Here is a 24,074-nt window from a genome sequence, read left to right as displayed (position 1 = left end):
CGTCGTGCTCCGATTTGGGCGAGGAGAAGGCAGTTTCAACGGCGAATCTTGGGAGGTAATCTATTTCCCTCTCCTTACTGCCGTTTATGTATATAAAAAGAAAGCAAATAATACAAAAAAATAGAAAATAGGCAATAATAGACGTGATTCACCTTTGAATTTCAGTTTTTTTCTCTCTATTTTCAATATCTGTCCCTCTGCCCCTTTTTTTTTCTCTTTACAATCGGTTTATACATAACCGAAAAAAAAGAAAAAAAATCAAAAATACAAAAATACAAAATCAAAACAAAATATTTTTTGTTGCCGCCTTTACTGCCATTTTCCAGTTTTTTCTCGCAGGTATGGACGCTATTGAGTGCGCGCGACACACGCGGAGCGACAAGCGCGACGTGCGGGAGCGATGGGCGCGATGTGCGATGCTTGCGGAGGGGTGGTGCGCAAGGTGATGCGGCGCTGGGGCCAAAGCCGCTAGGGTTTCTGAAAAAAATTTTTGTTTGGGTTAATGTTTGGCCATTTTAGGTTTAGTTGAGCCTAGGTTTAGTTTATTGGGTTTGGACCCGAGCATATTTGGGCTTGTACATTGTCAATTTAAATTTCGTATAATCAAACAATTATTTACAAGAATTTATTCAAATAATCTATTATATTTTAGGGGTTAATATGCAATTTTATATATATTTTTATTTTTTATAATATTTTACATTAAATTTTATTTTGATTTAATTCCTATAAATTATTAACACAATTATTAATATTATATCATTTCATGTATATATTTTATACATAAATAATTATATTTATCTATTTATTACTTTTTTTCTAATATGATATCTGCATTATTTTTCCAATTTAATACACTTATGCACAAATATTATATATATTATATATTTCGCTACACTAAAAATCAATCTTAAAACTTAAATTAAACACTAAAAAAATTATATATAACTTTGTTTGGTGTAGGACCAAAAAACAGAGTTGGAGAATCAAAAGGCAAACATTAAAGAATCTTTTGAATAACATTCACTTTAAACCACTTCCAGAATCATTGTTATTAGATTTGCACAGCCCCCTACGCCATGGATTGTTCGTGTTTGATGTTGATGACCGAAAAGAACTTGACTGCTGCGAGCTCCTTCACCATGTCTGCCCTCTTCCATGTACAAACATACTGTTATGGCTAGGTTCAGATATTTTCATGTCTGCAATGGCTTTAGCCGTGTTTGAGCATGAACCAGCACCACCCACTTTGCATGTGTCAAACCTTGGGTTCCATGGAAACCTTGTATTTGATGTCTGGTTCGATGGGTGAAGATCATTTCTGGTTTTTTGGACTAACTCGAACCTGTTATAGGGCGGTCTGGTTCCAAGGTATTCATGCCATAGCTGAGTTTTTTGAATATCAGCTTCAGTTATGGCCTATATACGATATAAATGTTACACTGATTATTAACAAGTAAATAATTTTTGAAGAAGATTTAGGATGTTTATATTACCTTTTTGGGAAATTCAACACCCTCTAGAGGGCGTGGGATATGTGGTTTTCCGATAGGGATCTTGAACGACAACAACCTGTGATTTAAGAAAAAAAAACGATATGAAATCCAGCCTTTCCATGATTTCTACATGCATAGGTTCAAACCGGCTTACATGATAAGTGATGATGATACATGTCCTCTAACAGCACCCCTGCATTATGTACAATGGACGGTCAGATTAATATAGCTAAAACATGAAATGAAACAATATGACGGACCAACCTGATCAGTTCGGCTTCTGTATGCAACTTTTGATTATCAGGCAAAAGTCTCAAAATCTTTGATCCTAAATGTCTTGGTACAGAGAGTTTGTCAGTTTTCTCTGCATTCCTTTCTGTTTCTTCTGGCTCAAGATATTGTAAAATGCCGTCTCATTTGATACATATAATATATACAAGTGCATGAACCAGTTCTATAGATGAAATGAAGTCTCACCATCAATTCCTTCTCAAGTCTTAGTGTCTCTGATAGAAGCCGTTCCTCATCGATAAAGGGAAGCTTGCATATGCCCTTAACAAGAAGAGTTCATGCAAAAATTTCATGCATTAATAACTGATTCTATAATAATGGGAACTTTACTAGCAAGAACATATGTTTTGAGCAACCAACCTGCCATGCGTGGCGCTTTCCATCCATGTCGATTTCGAAATCTAAGAAAAATTTAGGAAAAGAAAAGAGAAAACATGTTGTGAATCTGTAATAGGAACACTTATACCAGCATCATATGATCCATAACCCAGAAAACAGGACTAACCTGTAGGATAGAAGTCAATGATTTGGGAATCGACATCGGTGAAAAGTTTTGCATACAGTTTCAGAAGTGCATGAGCACTGCATAAAACCAATAACATATTACGAAAACCGAAATATCGGAAGTTAATATCCAAATCAGAAGAGGTAATAGGGTATACCTTCTGGCAGTGGCAATACACTCATTAGTTGATCAAAGGGCTTAAAAGGCTGACCCTTCTGGAACTTTACACTCACTTGAGAAAGTCCATGTCTGACGGAAATGGAGCATAGTAATAGGTGTAGAAGCCCAAATTTGCCAGCCCAATTTTTAGCCCAATACCCTAACCAACCCTAGCCCACAAAGAACAAAACTTTTCAGCAAAAAAACCTAGCCACCGCCGCTCAGCTCGCCAATCACGGCCTCCTGACACCTGCAAACAGAGAGCCACACGCAACCAACAAAGCAGAAAACAACAGACGAACAATCCAAAATGAAAAACGACAAAAACAATAGATCTAAGAGTTTGAAATCGGCTATAAAGGCCAAAGCTTGTCATTGATACTTCTTCTTCGATTTTCTTTGTAAAAAACGCACATCAGTCAATCGAAAAAAAACCAAATTACAAAGGTTGATTTGAAACTGTTTTCTTTGTTCTTCCTTTTGATATTTTTTACTCGTTTTTTCCTTTTTCTTTTCAAATCTATTTTTTTTTAAAAAACAATTAGCAAAGAAGATAAAAAGGGAAAAGAACTCACCTGAATCGGCCCCTGAATCTGGCGCCGTCGTCGGCCCTTCGCCGTTGCCGGACGCGGGTTTAGAAAGGGGCAGAGGCTTTACATCTTCTCCTCGTTTCCCCGTTTCAGGGCCTTGATCTCTGAACGCGCTTCAACGCGCTGATGGGAGGCACCCTCGCGTGACTTCGGCCGTCGCGATGGGGAGCGGTGGTCCGACGACTGGGTTCCCCAGCTAGGCTGAAAACCTAGCAGAGGAAGGGGGAAACCCCTTCTAAATTTTCTATTCTCTGTAAAAAAAATTGGAACACCTAAACTAAGTGATTTTTTTTTTAAGCTGTTATAGTTATTGCAAAACGGCGCGGAGGGAGATTTGCACATTCATGCCCTAAAGGGGTAATTTATGAAATTGGTCCCTACTCTTTGACGCCGTAATGCAATCTGGTCTTTTGATTTTTTTAAAATTCGGTCGCATAATTCTTCATGCGTTTCATTTTAGTCCATACTGGGACTCAATGCATGAGGGTTGGGGATATTTTCCCAATCGGTCCCTCTATTTTCAAGCGCGTTTTATTTAGGTCCTCGGCAACTTTGTTTTATTTATTTGCAATTTAAACCATGACTTTTAGCTTGATTTCAATCCGGTCCTAAGCCTGTTTAATTAATTAATTTGTTTTTGTTTTTTTTAAAAGAAGAAAAAAACAGTTTATTTTTTTTGATTATTTATTTATTTTCATTTTTTTAATCAAACTTATACCATTATTTATTTTATTTATTATCCATTTTATACATTGGTTTGTATGTTGCATTCTTGCCTTTATTATTCCTATCACATTTCATTTGTAACACTCCAAACTAGTATCCGACGCCGGAATAGGGTACGAGGTATTACTAGAACACATACACTTGTATACATATTTAAACTGAGCTACAAGATTTTATCCAAATTTAAACTTTTTAAATTACTAACGTGCTTTTATAATTCTTTATAACATATCATTGAAATATTATATTCATAATAAATAGAGCCTACGAGACTCGATACTTACTCATGTAATTCAATGCTTCATTTTCATTTCATTCAATTTGCAATTTCTCTGTTCACAATTCAAATCAATTTCTCAATCCATTATACTTCTCAGTACCACAATAGTTGTTTTAATTCAAATCATATCACTAGCAATGGAAGTTTCCATTTAATTCACATATAATCCAATATCATTTAGTTTAGTACTAATACGCATTTACCATGTAACTCAACGTTCGTCAATTATGATTGAGCATATGACCCATTCACACACAAATCATTCATATATATATATATATATATATTCCATTCCATACCATTCCATTCCATACTATTCCATGTCATACCATTCCATTCTATTCCATTTTATCAAGCATTCATATTTATAAGCAATTATACACAATTCATTCATATAATTTAATGTCCTCCTCCTCCTCTCCATTCCACATCCTTGATACATATAACACACTTAAATGGCATTATACATAATTTTACTTTTCACTTATATTTAAATTCAAAACTGTCTAGTCGAATTACAGTCATTAAATTATTTTTATCTGGAGCTACGAAGCTCCAAATTAAGTTCTGTAAATTTTCCCCAAAACTAGACTCACATATCTTACCATAAAATTTTCAGAATTTTTGGTTCAGCCAATTAGTACAGTTTATTCTTTAAATGTTCCCCTGTTTCACTGCTTGACATTTCTGACCTCTCTTCACTAAAAATAAATTATCTCATTGTACAGAATTTGGATGATAATTTCGTTTATTTCATTTGAAATAGACTCATCAAGGATTCTAAGCATATAAATTATAACTCATAATTATTCTTTTACAATTTTTAGTGATTTTCCAAAGTCAGAACTGGGGATTCCAAAATCATTTCGACCCTCTCTGACTAAAATTCAAATATCTCAAAATATACAACTCTTTTGCTTGCTCTGTTTATTTTATATGAAAGTAGACTCAATAAGCTTTAATTACATATCTCATTCAACCACTAACTCAATTTCTACAATTTTTGGTGATTTTTCAAACTAACATCAACGTCATTGTCCACATCTATTCTATTCCAACATCTCTTATTCACATAGCACTATAACCATTTATTTTATAACACAATGCAAGACTTCATCACTTCAGTCACTCTTTCGCAACTTATCACATTTCAATCACATACTCATATCTTGTTAAACATGTCGGTATAACAACAAATATTTGGGGGTTTTCACATAGTACCACCCATGTTACTATTATCATTCGATACACGTAGTAGCCTTCACATAGTACTACATACGTGATCAATTTTTATGGTTCACGTAGTAGCCTTCACATAGTACTACACACGTGATCAAGTTTTACGGTTCACGTAGTAGCCTTCACATAGAACTACATACGTGACTAAAGCTTTTCGGTACACATAGTAGCCTTCACTTAGTACTACACATGTGACCATCATTTATCAATTCACGTACTAGCCTTCACACAGTACTACACACATGACCAAAGCTTCTCGGTACATATTGTAGCCTTCACTTAGTACTACGCATGTGACCATTATTTATCTGTTCACGTAGTAGCCTTCACACAGTACTACACACGTGACCAAAGCTTCTCGGTACACATTGTAGCCTTCACTTAGTACTACGCATGTGACATTTCTTTCAAGTACACGTAGCAGCCTACACATAGTACTACACACGTGACCATCACTTTCACTTTCATATAGTGGCCTACACACAGTCTGTGCCACATGTGTAAGCATTTTTGTCACTTCATTCATATCCCTTTTTATTCCGAATACTCAATCGGAAAATTTCTCACTTTATCTCTTTTTTTTAATCAAGGTCAATTTCATGTCTTTCTTGACTTATAATAACACATTTAACTTATTTAACACTCACATTATTCAATCCAGTCCAAAAATCATATTTTAGCAAAATTACATTTTTGCCCCTAAAGTTTTACAAAATTACAATTTTACCCATAGGCTCGGAAATTAAACTTTATTCTTTTTTCTTATGTTTTATGACATGCTAAACATTTTTTCCTCCAATGACTACACCAAATTCTTGCTCTATAGTGCACTTATGAACATTTAGTATTATTATCGATTATGTCAACTTACTCGGTTTCACTGAAAATCGCTTATCGAAAATCGTATAACACAATTCTAAGCTTCATATTCCATCATAAAACATCAAAATTCACACTTTTCATCTATTGGTAATTTTCCAAACATAAATTCTAGCTCAAATTAATGGTAAAAGTAGCTTAAGCTAGTTACCAAGATTCTAAAAATATAAAGAACAAGAAAAACGGGGCTAGAACGAACTTACCATGAAGCTTGGAAGGTGAGCAAACCCTATCCATGGAGTTCATATCACATTCGTCCAGCCCCCATGGAGAAGATGATGAAAATTTGGCTTATTTTGTCTTTTTAATATGTTTTAATTACCAAATTACCAAAATACCCTTAATTTAAAAATATCTTATTTCACATATTTCATATCCATTTTTGTCCATAAGATAACCAATGGTCTAATTACCATTTAAGGACCTCCAATTTAAAATCTCATAACAATTAGACACTCCTAACATATAGAACTCAAATTTTTCACTTTTTATAATTTAATCCTTTTGACTTAATTCAGTGCCCAAACGTCAAAATTTTTAAAACGAAATTTTCACAAAATTATTCCATAAAATTGTAGACCATAAAAATATAATAAAAATAAAAATTTTCCTCATGAAATTTGTGATCCCGAAACTACTATTTCGGCTAGGCCCAAAATTAGGCTGTTACATCATTACTTATTTATTTGCCATTTTTTAATACTTTCAAGATTTAATTTCATTATTATGGTTATTGTGTTGTTATGATTGTTGTAATGTTGTTATTGGTATCATTATTTTTATTTGTATATGCTAATGATGGAATTTGGTAGCGTCAACAACACGTGTTTTTTTATGTATCTTATTTCATTGTTACTTCAAGTGTATATTGCAAAATCGGTATTACTTACGCATGATCCTTTCAAAGTTTTCAAACGATTTCTTTTCAAATGTAATCAAAATGCTCATTCTATTTTCGAATATTTCATTAATATTCTTTCAAATTCAAAAAAAAAATCAAAATAAGGTAATATTTCACATTTAGAAAATCGAAAAAACGTGCCCTAACGTGTTAAGTTTCGATTACTCCTTTGACCAAATAACCGAATATCCTTTTTAAACTTTCAAAACAAGGCAATATTTTACGTTTGAAAAATTGAGAAAACGTGCCCTAACGTGCTAGGTTTCGATTTCTCGTTTGACCAAATAAGTCAAATATCCTTTTAAAATTTCAAAGTAAGGTAATATTTTGCGTTTGGAAAATCGAGAGAACGTGCTGTAACGTGCTGGATTTCGATTTCCCGTACGACCAAATACTCAAATATCCTTTTTAAACTTTTACAGTAAGGCAATATTTTGCGTTTAAAAAATCAAGAAAACATGCCTTAACGTGCTGAGTTTCGATTTCTCGTTCGACCAAATAGCCAAATATCCTCTTAAATCTAAATCCATCTTATTCGAGTTTTTTTAGGATCGTATTTTTTAAACTCTTCAAAGTTTTCAATCTTTGACATTAAGACGTTAATTAATCAACTAGGTACCAATTTTTGAGCGTTACGAGGGTGCTAATCCTTCCTCGTATGTAACCGACTCCCGAACCTGTTTTTCTGAATTTCGTGGACCAAAATCGTTGTTTTAATAAAATTGAATCATTTATTAAAAGCAACCACTTTTCACAGTGATCCGATCACACCTCATCAAAAAGGATTGATGGCGACTCCCATATTCATTTTTATTTTCAAAATCCAAGTCAACCCCGTTTTAACAAAAAAAATGGTGTCAACAATAGGGATAGTACCTAACATTTTAATGAATCTCTCATCACGTAGCAATACTAATTGTAGAACGTATGTATGTAATGAATTCCACTAGAATGGAAAATTCAGATAGCTAACCGGTACAAAGATGGTACACTAAAGAAATAGTATAAAAGCAATCAGATAGCTAAGTCTCAGTGTACTCAGACCATGTATGTATGTATGACACCTATGTATGTAATGAATGCCACTAGAATGGAAAATTCAGATAGCTAACCAGGACTTGAATGGTACACCAGAGAAATAGTATAAAAGCACCCATAGTTAGAAGTTAGAAACTAAGATTACTCAGAGCATGTATGAATGCATGTATGACACCATATATGTATGTATGAAACTCTCTATGTATGTATGACACCATCTATGTACATATTGAATTCCACTAGAATGTAAAATTCAGATGGCACCAGAGATAGTATAAAAGCACACATAGTAGACCCTCAGAGTACTCAGAGCATGTATGTATGACACCATCTATATATGTATGCATGACACCGATTACATATGTATTGAATTCCACAAGAATGGAAAATGAGATAGCTGACCAGGCCAACGATGGTACATCCGAGAAATAGTACAAAAGCACCCATAGTAGACCCTCAGTGTACTTTTGGACCTGCATAGATAAACCAGATTACAATAACAAAATAATGCATGATCTAAATACAAAAGTGTGGATTTCATGGTAAGAACACACTATTTCCTTTCTCATTATTTCAATATCCCGATCTGTTTCTATAGAGAATTTCAGCTTGTAGTATCTTTTTTTTTCCATCCAGCAACACCTAATCTTACCTGTAAACAAAGTACAAAATAAGCGAAATGGTAAGATGAAAAGAATAAAATGAAATTCCCAAAGAGATTAATGGTTCATACCTGATCTCTAATAGTACTATTCTTAAGAAAATCAGATTTGTTCCTTTCAAAATCTTTCGTGTTTCTCAAAATCTGCAAAAGCCGTTCACAGAGACCGAAATCAGTAGTGAAACGCAATGCAAGTGTATAGAAGAACAAAATGCAAGTAACAACTTACATCATTTATATCAGCCAAGGAATTCTTAGTCACGTCCATCGGAGGATCCAAGTTCAAGATCTCCATTTCATCAGCTTGCTGCTATAAACAACATTCAACATTAGCTTAACGGTTGCAGTGCATACTAATGTATATGACCGATACACATACCCTATCTGAATTCTGGCATAGTCTTCTAAGACAACGCTTGTGCAATTCAAGTCATTTCTTGAAAATCTTTTCTTCGAATGATCCAACTAAAAGGATAAATTTCTCCACCCTTTTTAATTTTATATACCCTCCTTTCTTATCATTAATCTGTAATAGAACATGCCAAAAATTTGTTTAAAAAAATGGATTTGTATTACAAGAAACAATTAAGTGAAATTATATAAATTATGTATATTAATACCCTTTGCATGTCAACTAAATATCCACCAATGTTCTTGAAATTTTGCTTATAAACTGTCAATAGTAAATCCATGGCTCCCTGTACATATAAGAAGAGTAATACCATGTTAATATGGTTCAATGTAGAAATGGAGGAGATTTCGGGTTGAATGTATGTACCTCATGAATATCCAAAGAGGGCATACGAGGAAGGAAGTCGTTCCCAACAAAAAAGCACATGAAAATGAAATCATCGATTATTCTCTCAAGGTCGAAAGTTATGTTCTGAGGAACATCTGCAATTTTCATGTCGAGTTCTATGTATTCCCTTAAGATCCAGACATGGAGGACCTGCAAATCATAATAGAAATGATATCAAATCATGTTAGTCATTAAAGATTCAGCTAAGATATTGTCATGTAATATGTAACAACAACGAAGAAATGGAATGGTTACCTCATAGGGCCTTTTTGCTACCAGTGCATGTTTAAGAGATTCCGATGAATACGGCTCGGCTTCTCTATTGCTTGTTTTTGAACAAGATCGGAAAGCTGGCTTTTGTTCTTGAAAGAGCACATCCTAGTAAAACAGGATTCAATTCAAAGGTTTACTTGCACTGCAAGAAATTCAGGGGTTCATTTTGGAAAAGGTAAAAAACTCAAAACCTCTCTCAAAATCGAAAAATGAACTTCATGTGTTGCTAAAGCAAGCATTATTATATCTGCATCCTGCAAAAAGAACAACATGAATGACGAAATTGTGTCATGACCCCAAAAAATGAACATGAATTAAGTTCACAAGGCATAGTGTACCAGCCCGTATAAGCAATGGTGAGTATTGCAGTCATATCCAGGGAGACATCTTTGGTACCGGATGAATGACATAATCTTGTGTTCACCTTCACCAGGTACATTTGCATCAGAAACTATAAACTGATTGAATACAACAGAGAATTCAGTTCATGCATACATACTAGTAGACATTAAATTCAAACTTGAATTCCCTTCCAGCCCGAATTACAAATTCAGTTCATACATACGCTGTGACAGCCCAAAACTGACCCTAGTCGGGAAGTGGTTTCGGGACCACTAAACCGAGTCACCGAACTGTTTGAATGTGATATTTATTGTCTAGAAAATGTAATTATGAATGTGTGAAAATTTCAAGCTTCGATTTAGTCGATTGCATGTGAATTTAGTCAATAGGACTTATGTGAGAAAATTTTAAAATGTGATAGGTCAATGCGTAAGGACCTATTAGTGCATGTGGAAAAAAGGGGGGGACTTGCATGTCAAATTTCCCCCCTAATGAGTAGTGGCCGGCCATGACAAGTAATGATGGGCAAAACATGTCATGAAACATGTTTTGTTAATGGAAGAATAAAATAAGAAGCATGGGCAAAACATGTCATGAAACATGTTTTGTTAATGGAAGAATAAAATAAGGAGTATGGGTAATAAAGAAAGGAAAACAAAAGAAAAAAATGTGTGGTTGCCCCCCCATTGCCGTGAGCTAAAGAGAAGAAAGGAGAAAAAAATTTATGTTCATCCTTTTTCATCTTCATTTGGCCGAAAATTCTAAGGAAGGAGAAAGGAGTTCTTGCTTCATGTTTGATTTGGAAGAGGATTAGGAGGAGGTTTGGCCATACTTGTATCTAGATTAAGGTATGTTTGAGGTTGTGCCATGAGATTCATGCATGTTTTTAGTTGCTAGCTTGAGTTCTAATGAGCCCATGGTTCAAATCTTTGCTATGTCATGGGGATGATATTCGGCCTAGGTGGATTTTGTGTTAATGCCATTGCATGCTAAATATGAAGTTTGTTAATGATGCATGTGATGATGACTTGATGATTCTTGAACCTCCTTTTTAGCATTTTTGTGTGAGCACATATGTGCATTGGTTGCTAAATGAAGAAGAATCGGCTAGCAAGTTGTGTGCTAAGGCCAAATGTAACTTTGCATGTTAATGAGCAATGCATGTGTTAAATTGATGGAAAGGGAGAGGATGCTTTACTAGTGTGTATATGTGTGTATTAAGTGTTGAAATCGACCCCAAAAATAGACATGCATATTCGGCCAAGGGGGAAAAATTAGCTAATATGTTGTGTTGATGCATGATTTCACATGTATGTGACTTTAATGTCTAATGTATAAATATGGGCTAAGTGCTTCATGTTCATCTTTTTGATGCCTAAATGATGAAATCAATTTATTTGTTTAATTAAGCTCAAGAGCAAAGGGGAAATAAATCCAATAAAGGGAAGGAAAAAGTGGTCGAATAGTTAGCGGAATCGTTCGACAACACCCAAGGTAAGTTCTTGAGTAAGAGAGCTTAAATTACGATGTGATTAAATCATGTTTTAAGCAAATTAAAATCATGCTCCATGTGTGGCTATTGAGCCGAATGTGCAAGGATGGTATGTGCCTTGTGTTTGAGTTTTGCTAATGAAAAAGAAATGCGAATGTGCCATGAATTATTGTTAGATGCGCATGATTAATTGAATGCTGTCCGGGCTAAATCCCGAAGGCTTTGTGCTAAGTGACTATATCCGGACTAAGATCCGAAGGCATTCGTGCGAGTTATTAATTCCGGGTTAAGTCCCGAAGGCATTCGTGCGAGTTTTAAAATCCGGGTTAATTCCCGAAGGCATTGTATGAGTTACTATAACCGGGCTATGTCCCGAAGCCATTTGAACGATGAGCTATATCCGGTTAAATTCCGAAGGTACGTGATTTTGGTAATGAATGAGCTTGCTGTAAAATTCCAGCTAATACTCGAAAAACATCTCAATATTGGGATATGTTACGTGTGTGTTGAATTTAATCGAGCCCTTACAAATAAATATTCGTTCGGTTGATGAACGAGCTACCGGCCTTCGGCTAAGTTGGTCTTTTGTGTATGTACATAAGGGTTAACGTTGTGAAGTAAGTTTGATATCGGAAAATTGTGTATTATGAAATATTCCGTTTAGCTAAATGTGTGCTATTCTTTCGTTATGTTGGAATTCCTTGCTCAAACTTACTAAGCATAAATTGCTTACTTCGTTCCATTGCTCCTCTGTTTTATAGATTTTTGGTTCTCCAGCTATCGGACTCGGGATCTTGAAGTCAAAGTCGCCCACACTATCAAAGGCTCTTTTGGGTACTCTTTTGGTTGAACTTTGATATGGCATGTATAGGACGACCCATTGTTGTTTTTCGAGTACTTTATGTGATGTATAAGTTTTGGATAGCCATGTGAAAATGGCTTATATGTGTTTAAGTATCATGTTATAATCATTTGGTGTGGATATGCTTGACAAGGATTGGCCATGGGGATGGTTAATCACTTTCATAAATTGTGCTATGTATGCAAAAAGGGCTAGTTGAACCATGAAATAGGTAAAGCCTACCTTAAGGGTAGATGCGGACAGCATCAGTGACGTAGATTTGGAAAATCACCAAAAATAGCAGGAATGGAATTAAATAGTGAATAAATTATGTAAACAAACCTTGAAGTATCTACTTTCATAGGAAAGTAACGAAACAATCATATGGACAGTATGTTAACAGATATTCAGGTTCTCGTGAGACAGGGCCAGAACAGGTTCTGGATTCCTTGTTCCGACTTTGGAAATTGATTATAAATTAACCAGAGATAATTAGGAGTCATACCATATATGTATAGATTCCTATCTGAGTCTAGTTTCTATAGAAATAAACGGCATCAGTATTGGAGCCCTGTACAAGGAGATATCTAAGTCGTAATGCGCAAAGGTCAGGGTAGTCGATTCCTGTAACATGGGAGACTTTCACTAATAAACTGTACTAATTGGCCCGATCAAAAATTCTAGAAAAAAATATGCAGATGGGCATATGGGTCTAGTTTCAGGAAAAAATCACGAAACTGATTTTCGAGTTGTGAAACTCAAGATATGATTTTTAAAGCGACTAGTACACAGTTTGGACAGTGTCTGAAAATTTTTCAAAGTTTGTTAACACCTCGTGTTCGACTCCGGTGTCGGACTCGGGTTCGGGGTGTTACATACGCACATACACACATTCATGCATGAATGCAAGTAGGAGTAGGACATTAAATTAAAACCTGGATTCCCTTCCAGCTCGAATCACCATTCATTCGCGACTCGATATAACCTTCCAGCTTCTTAGACAACCGGTACATGAACTTTGTACCAGGTGTAATGACATTCGGATCATAAACTTCACAATCCTTTTTCGAAAGGACCAGTTTACCTTCCAACTCAAATTCTCTCCGTAATCGATCCTCTTCAGCTTCCTACGACGAACACAAACTTGTAAACCATAACTAGATTCTATGAAATCAAATCATTATAAAAACAAACATACTACAATCTCATCGTTCTTCGCCGTGCAAAACCGTCTTGATCTCTGTTGATTCATCTTAGCTCGTGGAACTACACCATCTACAAAATCCAACCAAGATCAACTTCTGATATACTATTTTTCGGTAAAAGTAGCATGGAGGCTCTATAAATTGCATTTTGTCCTCTCTATTAAAAAATTGAACAAATTAGTCCCTGAATGTTAGATAAAAAGCAAATCAGTCCTTACTACTAAAAATTTCATCCATGCGTTGCTACAAAATAGCGCTGACAAAATAACCCTAAAGTAATAACACTGATGTGTTGTATCTCGTGCTAACCTACAATGACCAGTTCCAATCAAATTTTTAATAAAAGAACCAATTTACTCTTTTATCTAAGGACTAATTTACCTCATTTTTAGTAAAACGAGTAAGGCCTCCACACTTTTACCACTATTTATCCAATTTTATTAAAAAAAAAAAAGCTTTACCAATTGCCATATATAACAGCTTCCTCGGTCTAACGATGTTAAAAAGGGTATCTATGTATTCAAAGATACTGGAGAATACATCTTCATATGTACTTGGTGGTATTACAGACTGCATTTAAACAAACACAAAGTAACACTTTTTCTTATATGTGCATGTATGTGAGATTTTGAGATATATACATGGATGAACATACCTGATCTTCAGGATGAAAACATGGATGAATGATACCATTCAAATCAAGATAAAGGTTATCAAACTCAATACCATTTGGATTTAAAGAGCTTGTATCGACACAATGACCATGTATATGTTCTTCAATGGCTTTTACCCTAATGTTAGGGTACTTATTCACTAACCAACGATAAAAAGATGGAACACCCATCGTTTCTTTTTGTTTTTTTTTTGGATGACAAGCTAAGGTGTTTGATAACAGGGAAGGGAAATGATAGTAGCTTGTTGCAGTTTTGCAGACGTTTAATAAAGAGAGTCACTGATAGCATGGACTTGATTTGGTGACTCTTCGATATGTAAGTTGATGATTACATGCAATTAATGTTTGATGCTTTTTTTTTCATCTTTCCCAAAACACAACTTTAAAGGATAATGACTTATTTCGTTTCTAATTTCATTTAAAAAAATTATTTGTTACTTTGCTGATGGTTTTTTTTTATTTTTTTAAATATTTTTAGATTTAATTGCTGACATGAAAATTTATGTTGTATGCCACGTTAAGTAAAAGTAACAAAAATTTAATATTTTGTTTAATTTCAGAGTGGTTTAACAAATAACTCAATTTCAAAGAATAAAAAATTAAAAAATTAAAAAAGTTAAAATTTAAATGTAAAATGGTGAAATTGTTTGAGAGATTCATGTATTATAAGGATCGTATTAAATTAACTTTCTATTATTAAATGAATCAATTTAATATTTGTACTATTAAAAAATTAAATAAATTAAAATTAAAATATTTTTAAAATTTTTATAGCTTTATATAGACTACAGTTTAAAAAATAGTTTTCAAATTTTATTTAATTCATTTAATAATACAAAATTAAATTGATATATTTAGTATAAAGAAATTAATTTGATTAAGTCGGAATTTCTCATATACTTTAACTGTTAATACATGTAATTTATGTTTGATGACTATTGACGGTTTTTTATACAAATAACCTAAAAAATTAATTAATTAAGAAAAAAAATTTGAATTAAAAATTATTTAAGAAAATGACATCCATATGCATTTTTCGAAATCTCCGTAAAAAAATACGGAATATGACAAAACCAGCTATCAACTCTCCCTCAGTGCATTTCTCCACAGACACTTCAAATCAATCTAATCCAACTAAAAGATTTTCCTTTTCGAATCTCCCTTAGCATGTCCATCCTACGTTATTTATTATTCCACGTGGCATTTCATCAGCTTTTCCTTATTCGTCCTTGCACCCGAAAACGCAGTCCTACTGTTTGTAATTTACGAATTTAAATTCTTTTTTAAATTAAGGTGGTATCCCCTCGCTACTAGAGGTGATTATGGGTCCGGCAGCCCGGCCCGGCCCAATAGCTCACTCAAAATATAAGAGAGTTCGAATAAAAATATAAACTCGAAATATGAGTTTAGACAAAAAAGAAGCTCGTTTAAAAAATGGAACGGGCCTCGGACACCACTTTTTTGGCCCAAGTCCGGCCCAGCCCAAATATATAATAAATATTTTTATTTTTTATTTTTAAAATTTTAAAATATTTTTAAAATATTTTTTTATTTTTTATTTTTAAAATAAAATTTTTATGTTTATTAAAAAAAGACCGGGCCGGGATTAGGCTTAGAAATTTTTTCCTAGGCTAGGTCTGGACAAAATTTCAGGCCCATATTTTGGGCCGAGCCCGAGCCCGGACCTAGGACGTTGGCTGAAATTTTTCTGGGCCTATCCCGGCCCGGCCCATGGTCACCTCTAGACTCGCTACACTCATAATTTTTTTCCATATTTTCTTATATATATATATATATATATTTAAAAATACAAATATTTTTGTAAAAAAAATTATCGGGGATTTATTAGAAAATAATTTTTTTTCTTTTTTCTTCATCGCGAATATTTGTTCAGATTTTAAAAAATATTCAAAAATTTTACTTTTTAAAAAAATTAAGGAAAAAAATAAGTGATACTGTCAATTGATCAGATAACACCGAATTTAACTGTAAAACACGGATTATTTTTTTAAATAATTTTTCGTTTAGAATTTTTAATTAATTTGTTTTTTAAAGTTATTTGTATAAAAAAGAAACCCTATTGGCTTTTCATATTTTCCAATGGTTGATGATTTAAGCATTGAATGGATTCTTATTACAATTTGATGTGATGTTAGGAAGATACAAAAGATTTGAGAATGTATAGATTACATTTTGACAGTATCAATTATGAAGTTATAAAAATTTAATTTCTTTTTATCTAAATTTTAACTAAAATTTTTTTCAATATTATATTTTAAAGGTACACGTTATTTAGATATATAGATACATAAAAGATCTGAATTAAACATGGAAAATGAATCTATTTTAGGGTATGGGTTTTGATGGGCACTAATATTACAAGGGAAACCACATCTAAAGTTTTTAAATCGTTATTAAATTTACATTTTGGTCATTTAATTTTAAAATGTTATAAAATGATCACTAATTTAATTGAAATATTTCATTTAAGTCATTAAACTATTCAAAAGTTTTTATTCAAGTCACTTGACTGTTAAGAAAGCTACTTTGATTTTGGTTTTCAAATTTGTAACATTCAAAATTGTTTCATAATTTTTTAATATTTTAATAATCATTTTATAACTTTTTGAAGATAAGTAATTAAAATGTAAATCTACTAATAGTTTAGTGACATTGGTGAAATTTACCTTTTTTTATAATTTTTTTTGTATAATGCCTAGAACCATGCATAACACATTTTAACCTTTAAATAGGAGGATAAATACGCTTCAATGAGCTCAAACTTTTATCCTCTTGCACTGACAACAATACTGATATCATTCAAAATAAGACTCAATCTGCCTTTTTTTACAATTTAAAGTAAGCTCGAATAAAACAATATCTAAATACAATGAGTATCAATTTTAAAAAACTATAAAACATAGCCCTATAAAAAAAAGTAACTTAAAAACATATAAAACAATGAATATAACAACTCAAACAACGGTGCACATTTTGGGACCGCCGGTCATCTTCCCCGATGAACCAATAACCACCACCTTTTTTCTGGTAAAGTATTGAAATGGTTACTGTTGCTTGCTATTTTGGTTACTAAATTTTTAATTTTTTCAATTTAGTCACTAAACTAATTGAAATTTAATGATTAGTCACCATCTTATTAATTAATAAATAAACTAAACTGTTCAATTAAGTCCTTATAAATAAAAGTGAAAGCAGGTAACAATGTCCATACTAGATACTACAATTATTGTTAAAAAAAATTCTCTTATTTGTAATAAAGTATTGTCGACTATGTACAATAACAAAATGCATTCGAAAGAATAATAATATGAGGTGAAAAATATATGACCTAGTTGTTGTATGTTTAAAATATCAAATGGAAGTGAAAGGAGAGGAGCAGCTCTAACAATGTGAATGGGCAAGGGAAATGAAAGCGTACCTCATGAAGAAGAAGAGTATTTCATGAACTTCGTCCGCTATCCTCGATCATCAGTCCTTTAAGACTCTTGGCTAACCAGATAGCAGTCTCCCTTGGGGACACCTTATGTTTCCCGAATGGTTTCAAAACAACCGAGAGCTCTTCCAATCTGTTCTGTTGTAATAACTCTGCGGATAATTCGAGAAGCCCTTCGAGTGCCTCTGCTCTTTGCCTGAAAGACTTGATATCCAACGTTTCCTTTGCTGGTGTCTCTTCTTCTGTTAGAGAAGAGCTTGGCTTCGTAGGGTCTGGTGAATCCAGTTTTGGAGATGAAGAAATGGAGTTCCTGACATCCATTTCTATAATGCCAGGATAATCAGGAACATTTGATGACTTGAGGTTCATTGGCCTTGTCACGTTTCTTGTGTCTAATTCATCCCTCACAACATTTATGAGTTTCCCAACATCCACATTTTGGACACCTGTATCTACTTTTTCCATCACTGGCTGCTCATTGCCAACTCGGAAGCGACTGTGCCTTATAACATGTATAACATTATCAAATACCGGAGGACGTGATGTTGTGGTTGGATTTGTTTCTTTATCTGGCTGTGAATTATTCTGGATAGATGAAATTGGTGAGGCAATGCAAGATGTAGATTCTGCCATGGATGAGAGAAGCTACATTACAGTGAACTTGTCATCACCACTGGATGTTGAAGAAAGATTCGAATGGAGCATTGTATCATGTCGACTACAAGGTCTGCTTGCCACAGTTTCATCCGAATGGAGCATTGTATCATTACTCGAGCTGCTTATCTGACAATCTTCTCCGGTAGTTTGTCCACTTACAAGGGCATCTTCCCCAACACCCAACCTGATTATAGGGGCATCATCCCTGCTACTTGGCCTGCTTGAAGGGGCATCATCCCTACTAGTTGGCCGGCTTATAGACACATCCCTGCTACTTGTCCTGCTTAAAGGAGCATCATCCGTACTAACTGTCCTGCTTACAGCACTAGCATCTTTATGAACAGATATTTCTTCAGAATTCAGGACCGGAAGATCCAAGAGGGCACTTAAACCGACTTTTTCATTAGCTGATGCAAAATGCAGAAGATCCTGGGTTGGAACAGATTCTTCAGTTGAACACATGACAGATTCATGATCTTGCCCAAGGCTTTCTCTTTCAGGTATCTTTGATTGCAGAGAAGCGGGTGAGCTAGATGCTGGATGCAATTCCAAGCTCTTTATGCCAGTGGTTATCTCATGATCATGTGTCTGTTCTGTCATGTCAATAAAAGAGGTTGTTGCATGGTCACAAATCTCAATTGCTTGAATTGAGATCGAAGATGAGACAGGGTTGTTGCTATCTGTTTCCACCCCTTTGCTAGCACCAGTCGGAGCTATCTCAACCTCTTGTGTGACCTCCATGGAAACATTTGTATGGCAGGGCAGTTGACATGGAACAGCTTCACCACCCGGGTTTATCTCTGTTGATCCTAACTTTGGCATGTTAAGTGCTCCATCTGAAGCATCAGTTCTTGCATGCTTCATTCTTCCCATAACTGATGATATTCTTGCAACATTGGAAGGAGGAGTTCTTAGCCGAGGATTAGAAGATAGTCCATCTTCAGCAACATGCTTCCCAGGCACAGGGGGAGGAATCCCTTCATGTCTAGGTTTAGTCTTCGGGGAGAATTCGATTAAATGTGACTGGAGAGAAAAAAAACACTTGCAAAATAAGTGAATATACCAATAATGAATGAAATTAATAATAGAACAGTCAAGCCCAAGTCATACCTGGTGCTTCAAATGGTGGGATCCTGGTATCCTTCTTGCCGAATCTAACGGTAATTTCGCTGAAGCAGAAGTCATGGTATCTGCATTAGATTTTGAAACAAGTGTTGATGGCGGCGGTTTGAGAACCTTGGGTGATGCCTCTACATTATTTCTTCGAGTCGAGCCACCTACAGCTTTTGCACGGCTACCGCTTATCGGGGAACCGTTTTCTCTTACTTTCCCTTCTTTCAAAGCCATCATAATACTTTTGATGGTTTTTGGTTGCTTTGACTGAACATTAGATCCCTGTTCTGCATGAGAAGGTTTTCTCGTACCATTTTCATCAACTTTGCCAGAGAAAATAACGGGGCCATTCTCCTCTTCTCTCGGTGGGTGAGGCTCAGTCCCTTCATCATCATTAGAAATTGAATCTGTGTCAGTGGCCTTACTATTACTATTTGAAACCATAGTGCCAGTGTTTCTGTCACTTGAAGGTAAACTATCTTTATCACTACATGAACTATTACTATTCTGACTCTCAGCCATATTTTTCCTATTATCTCGACCAGAAGAAATACGCTTATCCGGGGAACAATTCGTTGGACAGCTGAAGGATGGACGATACTGATCAACATATGGCTGCAAATAAGGATGCTTCAAAAGTTCCGATGCCTAAACAAGGTGAAAATTCAAATTGTTATGTTGAATCCTCCATGTGGAGAATTCTTAGAGTTGGCGAAAAGAAATGCTTACACTGGGTCGGTGCTCTGGATTCTTTCTTAGCATGCCCTTGATAAGTGTTTTCCTACATGTGTAACATTAAAAAAAGCTTATCACTACACAGATACAGATTACCTAGTCCCTTGGGATTTTAAAGTTTCCATGAAACTAGTTTCAAATTTCATACATTAGTAAGACACAGTTTGATTTAAAAGATTTGCACATTATCCAAATATAAAAATATATATATATAAAAGAAGATAGAGAACTAGGACAATGAAGAGATATTAAGGCATTAAAAAGTTCAGTAGGAGTTTGAAAAATCATGGAGAGAATACTTGATATCATGAAAACATAACGGCGAGCTCTAAAATGAGCATTAAGACTTACAAAGATGGAGAGTAGCAAGAAGGCAAAGGCCCGATAGAGGAACGATTTATCTTGCCTATCAACCCTGCCATGTCCTAGAACAAGAATTTGGATAGAAATTAGCTGAATTAGATTTGTATAATTTACATGGTTAGTGGAGGCAAAAAGTATCAGTCTTAGAAAATTTCCTAAGGACATAACATCAATCTAGACAAATAGACAACATATACTTTGAAAACATTGCCTAAACGAGAGAAACATAGAACACAAACTTTATAAGAGTTAGCTGAAAAATCCAATATAAGATAAAAGTAAGAAAAAGAACTTATAAATTACAATTTCCTAGTTCAACATGTTAACTAATGAAATACATGCTACTTGCCAGAATAGGTTATAAAATAAGGCAAAGATTCAACCAATAGAACTGTAAGAACTCTTACAAAAGCTTTAAAAGCAGGGCGATGAGCAGCCATCTCATAAATACAGCAGCCTGTTCAAGAAGAAGCAATTTAGAAAAAAAAAGGAAAAAAGAAAGATCTGCACATATCAAATGCATACTCATTAAAAGGCATACCCAGAGACCAGATATCAGACTTGAAACCATAAGGAATATCTGCAAGCAATTCAGGACACATGTAATTGGGAGTTCCAACCACCTGAGCCATGTACAAAACAATTAATAACTTGCACTGGAACCTGGCACATTCATGCAAGGAAGAATAACCAAAAATGGAAAATGATATCCAATGCAAATGACTACAAAATATAACTCAATAGATATTGTTATGGAAGAAAAATAATGAAGTTAAATACTGTATGTATTCTTCATTTCAGAGTATTTGGGTCATCCATCACTCAATCTGAAACACTTGCGTATCAACAGTATCTTTCTTCTTCTTCGTTTTTAGTTCTTTACTTAAAAAGTGATTGTTTAGTTAAATTCGCGGTCTTATTACAACTCTCACTTGACAATTTAGTAACAATTTATCCTTAGCAGATAAGATTAAAATTAGAACGAAGTTTAATTGCAAGCTATGGCAGACATTATGCTTGTTCAATTTGATGCTTTTTATTATTACAATATCAGTTCCTCGGCATATTAAAATGAGAGAGCAACCTTGATAGGATGGAACATGTACTGAACAAGCTACTTTATGAGTACTATGCTACCATGAAAGGTCTTTCAGAAAATATACAGCAGCATTGAGGCATGTGCAAACAGACACAATATCTTATTTTGAGCTAAATAGGATTAGCTTATCAACCAAGTGTAGGAAGAAAAGGAAGAGAAAACAATAGCGAAAGAAAAACTCTTTCCCATCCTTGGAGATGGTTGAAAAAGATTTTCTAGAGAAAAGGTTTATTAAAGATCATTTAACATATTACATACCGAAGAAGCCAAATCATCTGCCTTCAGAGTTTTGGCAAGCCCAAAATCCCCTAAACCAGTACAGATCAGAAAGAAAGTTTAAGATAATGATCCCAACATATGCAACCAAGTAGAATATCAGATATAACTCAACGATGACAAAAAAAAAAGGAAAAAGATAGAGAACATGTAAGAAACCAATAAGAAAAGCGAGAAGACAAACTCACCAAGGCGTACATCTTGATCTTTGGTAAGAAAGATGTTGGAACACTACCAAGAGAGTGCAATAAATCAGTCCATAAATAATTTTGTGATAGAAAGACTAATCCAATTTTACACACATACCTTCAGGTCGCGATGCAGAACAAAATTTGAATGCAAATATTCAACTGCCAGAAGCAGCTGTGCGAACCACTTGCAAAGTTTCTGTACAGTGTTCATGATCATCATTTTTAACTGTTAATCGTAACTCAGGAAACTAACTTGTAAAATTAAGGGGTATATAGAGAAATTCAATTACATCCTCAGGGAAATACACCCCATTTGATTTCTTCATCAATTCAGCCCTGTTAAAAAGGAATAAGAGAACAAACAATATAGACAGATTACAAAAATTGCAAAATTTTCAAAAAAAAAAAAAAGACCTAATCAAGGTTCTCAATTCAACTTAGAAACTTACATATCTCCACCTTCACAATATCCAGTAACAATACAAACATAGCAACCCTACATTACAATAAATAAATAAATAACTCGATATCAAGACTAGAAAATGCAGTCACGTACTTAACAAGCTACTAGTAGAAGTTCAATTTTTATTCAAGATTCATAGGCAAAAGAAAAGAAGTACGGTATCTTACTTTCTCAACCCAAGCTTCCTTAAATTCAACAATGTAAGGATGCTGAACCCGCGCAATAAGCGCCATCTACATTCCACAAATTTCAAAGACCAATTTATATAAATTGGAAATTAAACTCTATTTACAGGTTAAATTGTTCTCCTTTTCTGAATAATAAACTAACTTCTTGATGTGCAGATCTCCTGCAACGTTCCGTTTGTCGCGCCAATCTGATCTTCTTCAGCACATACCTGAAAAAAAAATTAATACCAAAATTTTTCAAAAAAAAAAAAGAGCAAAGTTACACTTCACTAAAATTTTCAAAAAAGTGAGAAATCTTTAAAAAATTTACTTTTTCTTCTCGGATTTATGATGAACAAGAATGGCAGCACCGAAAGCACCACGACCGATCTGTTCCATGATCTCGTAATGATCCATCCGAGACTCCATTGCTTTTAACTCTTCACTCGATCTTTTTTAATATTACAAACAAAAAAATAGCAACTTAAAAGAAAACGAAAAAATCATTTCATTTTCGTCTTGAAATTTTAATTTCTTCGGATCTCAAAACCATTGCCGGATTCTTAACTTCAATTCCAATGCTGCTGCCAATGCGTTTTCAATAACCGAATGATGAACAGTTTTAACGAACATTCTTTAAAGCTATTGAAAATCTTCGTCTACGTTCCTCTTTGCCTTTCATTGCTGTTGTTGAGTTTCTAAAACTTGCTCTCTTTCACAACACTCAATGGCAGGAAATTTTAAAATAATAAAAAAAGAGCGAAATTTCTTTTCAGTTACGAATTTTGTAAAAAGAGAGAGTTGATTAAAATAAATGGACCGTCCGATTTCATCCGAAAGCTGCTATTCGGTGGATCTATATTATCTATTCTTTTTATTATTAAAACTAGTAAAGTTTTTACCATAAATCAACTGGACATCAATTTCATTAGTAAATTATGAAATTATTTTTTAAATTAAAATAAATAATATTATATTTGAGATATTTTAATTTTTCAGTTTATGTTCAAGGGTGTTTTAGTCTTTTTATTTAAAAAAGTGAATAAATAAATAAATATATATATATACACGGTAGGATTTAAATTGCATTAGAAAAACTTTTATTTTATCGCTCAACTAAAATTTTATTGAGTTGCTGTCACATGTCAACCAGACTTCTGAGAATA

The 24,074-nt window shown here is 34.0% G+C and overlaps 2 protein-coding genes and 1 long non-coding RNA gene across 5 annotated transcripts; all 3 read right to left on the bottom strand.

Moving 5' to 3' along the window:
- Window positions 1-922: 922 nt before the first annotated feature.
- LOC107950146 (5'-3' exoribonuclease 3) lies at window positions 923-3,472 on the bottom strand. Of its 3 annotated transcripts, none has more exons than XM_041109620.1 (9): window positions 3,027-3,320; window positions 2,450-2,701; window positions 2,293-2,369; window positions 2,148-2,188; window positions 1,974-2,048; window positions 1,761-1,885; window positions 1,651-1,689; window positions 1,497-1,572; window positions 923-1,419 (listed from the first exon to the last, which is right to left on the bottom strand). In XM_041109620.1, exons 4-9 carry the CDS (start codon window positions 2,172-2,174, stop codon window positions 1,138-1,140), a joined length of 624 nt encoding a protein of 207 aa, XP_040965554.1. In that variant the 5' UTR covers window positions 2,175-2,188; window positions 2,293-2,369; window positions 2,450-2,701; window positions 3,027-3,320; the 3' UTR covers window positions 923-1,137. The 3 variants fall into 3 exon arrangements, with proteins under 3 accessions (XP_040965554.1, XP_040965555.1, XP_040965553.1); XM_041109621.1 differs by having other exon boundaries at window positions 923-1,386; window positions 3,027-3,314; XM_041109619.1 differs by having other exon boundaries at window positions 2,450-3,472.
- Window positions 3,473-8,122: 4,650 nt separating this feature from the next.
- LOC121225342 (uncharacterized) lies at window positions 8,123-9,944 on the bottom strand. Its single transcript, XR_005923203.1, has 6 exons — window positions 9,820-9,944; window positions 9,544-9,714; window positions 9,145-9,463; window positions 8,995-9,072; window positions 8,838-8,909; window positions 8,123-8,756 (listed from the first exon to the last, which is right to left on the bottom strand). It is a non-coding gene; the product is annotated as an uncharacterized lncRNA (long non-coding RNA).
- Window positions 9,945-17,591: 7,647 nt separating this feature from the next.
- LOC107941430 (serine/threonine-protein kinase Nek5) lies at window positions 17,592-23,734 on the bottom strand. The gene is made up of 14 exons (XM_016875026.2): window positions 23,240-23,734; window positions 23,072-23,138; window positions 22,909-22,974; window positions 22,728-22,774; window positions 22,569-22,614; window positions 22,394-22,474; window positions 22,276-22,318; window positions 22,070-22,119; window positions 21,254-21,335; window positions 21,120-21,169; window positions 20,701-20,774; window positions 20,344-20,395; window positions 19,612-20,262; window positions 17,592-19,524 (listed from the first exon to the last, which is right to left on the bottom strand). The coding sequence occupies exons 1-14, from the start codon at window positions 23,335-23,337 to the stop codon at window positions 18,490-18,492; spliced, it is 2,442 nt and encodes an 813-aa protein (XP_016730515.2). The 5' UTR covers window positions 23,338-23,734; the 3' UTR covers window positions 17,592-18,489.
- Between the last annotated feature and the right edge of the window lie 340 nt (window positions 23,735-24,074).

Source organism: Gossypium hirsutum, chromosome D13, assembly GCF_007990345.1.
Source record: "Gossypium hirsutum isolate 1008001.06 chromosome D13, Gossypium_hirsutum_v2.1, whole genome shotgun sequence".
Classification (NCBI taxonomy): Eukaryota; Viridiplantae; Streptophyta; class Magnoliopsida; order Malvales; family Malvaceae; genus Gossypium; species Gossypium hirsutum.
The sequence above is the reverse complement of the archived record's forward strand: the minus strand, read 5'-3'. Positions and strand labels throughout refer to the sequence as shown.

Excerpts from the sequence above, each read along its gene's own strand:
- LOC107950146 (XM_041109619.1), bottom strand. The coding sequence starts at position 2,174 with ATGGATGGAAAGCGCCACGCATGGCAG. Across the intron at positions 1,690-1,760 it reads ACAGAAGCCGAACTGATCAG|GGGTGCTGTTAGAGGACATG; the intron begins GTTGGTCCGTCA and ends TACATAATGCAG. Across the intron at positions 1,420-1,496 it reads GTGTTGAATTTCCCAAAAAG|GCCATAACTGAAGCTGATAT; the intron begins GTAATATAAACA and ends TATCGTATATAG.
- LOC107941430 (XM_016875026.2), bottom strand. The coding sequence starts at position 23,337 with ATGGAGTCTCGGATGGATCATTACGAGATCATGGAACAGATCGGTCGT. Across the intron at positions 21,336-22,069 it reads CAGATGATTTGGCTTCTTCG|GTGGTTGGAACTCCCAATTA; the intron begins GTATGTAATATG and ends TACATGGCTCAG. Across the intron at positions 20,775-21,119 it reads GCCCTGCTTTTAAAGCTTTT|GACATGGCAGGGTTGATAGG; the intron begins GTAAGAGTTCTT and ends TTCTTGTTCTAG.